The sequence below is a fragment of the Pangasianodon hypophthalmus genome, chromosome 16 (assembly GCF_027358585.1).
Source record: "Pangasianodon hypophthalmus isolate fPanHyp1 chromosome 16, fPanHyp1.pri, whole genome shotgun sequence".
Classification (NCBI taxonomy): Eukaryota; Metazoa; Chordata; class Actinopteri; order Siluriformes; family Pangasiidae; genus Pangasianodon; species Pangasianodon hypophthalmus.
The window spans coordinates 354,839-357,500 of NC_069725.1; the positions used below are offsets into that span (position 1 = coordinate 354,839).

At 37.4% G+C, this 2,662-nt stretch overlaps 1 protein-coding gene across 2 annotated transcripts in view; it reads right to left on the reverse strand.

The window, feature by feature from the left end:
- Window positions 1–1,303: 1,303 nt before the first annotated feature.
- Window positions 1,304–2,662, reverse strand: part of hm13 (histocompatibility (minor) 13) — a 15,771-nt gene continuing 14,412 nt past the window's right edge. The window contains exon 12 of one of the 2 annotated variants that reach the window (XM_053240872.1): window positions 1,304–1,631. In XM_053240872.1, the coding sequence (XP_053096847.1) occupies window positions 1,484–1,631 (148 nt within the window). In that variant the 3' untranslated portion in view covers window positions 1,304–1,483. Of the gene's footprint in view, window positions 1,632–2,314 lie in introns of those variants that run through there. The other variant, XM_053240871.1, reaches the window with a different exon arrangement.

Here is a 2,662-nt window from a genome sequence, read left to right on the forward strand (position 1 = left end):
ATCACACACACACGTCACACACACACTCATCACACACACACATCACACACACACACACGTCACACACACACACTCATCACACACACACGTCACACACATACGTCACACACACACTCATCACACACACATCACACATCACACACACACTCATCACACACACACACACACACACTCACCACACACACTCATCACACACACACACACACACACACTCATCTCACACACACACACACGCTCATCTCACACATCATACACACACTCATCCTAAACACTCACCACACACACTCATCACACACACTCATCACACACACATTCATCCTAAACACTCACCACACACTCATCACACACACACTCATCCTAAACACTCATCTCACACACACACTCATTCACCTGTGTATCCTTTGTTTCTTTAACTTTCACACACTCGCTTTCCTCAGATCAGTGAAAAGGTCATGACCTCAGAACCGCAGCACAGAAAACACAGAACTCTTTAAATTGAACTTTTATTTATTGAAACTTTAACATTTGTGTCTCTGAAACTGATTAAAGTCCAGAAAACACAGTGTACAGCACTCAGTTTCTTTTATTTCACGGATCTAGAACCCTTTTTAAAGAGTGTGTTCTGCTACAGAACCAGAATTTAAATGATTTTTACTGAGTTAAACGTCTCTGACTGACGTGTGTGTTATTATTTCCACACAAATAAACACAATTGTAGCTGCTAGTTTACTTAATTTTGAGGAAAAAAAGGTTTTATGTTCTATATTTTGTTATTACATGTTAGAATAATACTTAATATAATGGATTGTTTATTTATTTATTTGCTTGTTTATGTTTAAATGAAAATTATTTAAATAGTTTTTTTTAGAAGTGTTTAATTCTATAAAAATAATAAATAGAAAATAATTTAAATTTGCTAAATTTGCTGAGGCTTTGCACTCAGCTTTAAGGAGAATTTAAACTTTTATGGATTTAAAAGAAAATGTCTTTAGTAAAATGTGGTTCATTGTGTGATCCTCATCCTGAAAGTCCTGAGCTCTCTGGAGTGAGTGTGTGGCGCCACCTGGTGGTCACCAGAAAACTCACTACTCCCATCTCTCTATTCTTAATCTGCTTTAATAAAAAAACAGGAGAAAATTAATTAAGTCTGAAATCCTAATATGTCTATTAGAGGGAGTACAAACTTTTACACAGCTGCTTCTCAAAGATCAGGACAGAATGAAGCTGCGATATTTTATAGAAAATAGAACAGGAACAGAAAGAAAGTTAAAGACAACGTTCTACGTGCAAAAACAGAAGAATATACGGATTTATTAGCACATTTATTTAAAAAAATATTTATTTAACATTATATTTATTTGTTTATTTAATATTATTTCACACACTTTCAGTAAGCGCTTTATCCTGGTCAGGGAGCCGGTGGATCCGGAGTCTATCCGGGAACACGGCGTGAGGCGGGAATACGCTCCGAACGGGACACAGTTCATCGTTTATCAGAGTCAATCCAGCTACTGGTACGTTTTTGAGAGGAAACTGGAGAACCCAGAGGAAACCCACACGAGGAGAACATGTGAAATTCCTCACAGACAGAAGCCTGGAGCCTGGAACCCCGGAGCTGTGAGGCAGGAACGCTGCCGGAATATTCATTACAACTTAACATTCATATTTATGTTTAAAATGTTTTTTTAAAAGGATCATATTAATAAAAAATGAGCCCTCAAGCCACATTTTCATTGTGTAGCACATTCATTGTTGTTTTTCGTTTATTGTTGTATTTTAACCAAAAAATAATAATAATAATTAAACAACAGCAAAATAATAGTGGCAATACTTTCAGTCATCAAGAAATCCAGATTGTATAAATATGCAAATCTGAAAAACTGCTACCCCAGTAATCACAGGAGACATTTGCATATCGGAATGCGATTGGCTCTTCTGATGTATGATGTAATAACTTTGCACTTGTACAGTTTATTTCACGTTTTAACTCCAGCTCAGATTTCAGCGTTCATTTCTCGGATAGTTTTTATACCATCATGAGTTTGTGCACTTTAATAAATTCCCCCAAAAGAGCTGAAGCGTTAAAGCTTTCGGCCGGTCAGTGTTTCTGGTTCGACCAAAAAATCTGAATATTTAAATAATCTGTAAATATTCAGGTTAAATCATTTCTTATCCTGAGACGGCGTCATTTCAAATGAAACCGCTTTAAAGAATGCGTGGTCTTGTTAATGTAGCAGTGATTATTTTTTTGTGTGCAATTCCTTATTTATTCCCTTTCTATTAGTTAATATAAAAAATGCACAGACACGTGTCATGCTTCTCTACAGCGGTAAAAACCACAATTTATTGCGGATAAAAAAAAACACGAGAGAGACTTTATGCTCCTCAAAGAAGCTTTAACTGTTAACTTGCACTGGCACAATCAGGAGAAAAAGAAGAAATGTACAGGAAATGTGCGAAACGATGCCACGTTACTGAGCTCCAGTGATCTTCATCGACACGGACGTGATCACGCGTCCACTTTCACAACCGCAACACTTTCACTCAATAAATCTGCCACAATAAGGGAAGGCTCAGGGTTAAACTGCTCGGGGGTTAAAGAGCTCGGGGGTTAAAGGGCTCGGGGGTTAAAGAGCTCGGGGGTTAAAGAGCTCGGGGGTTA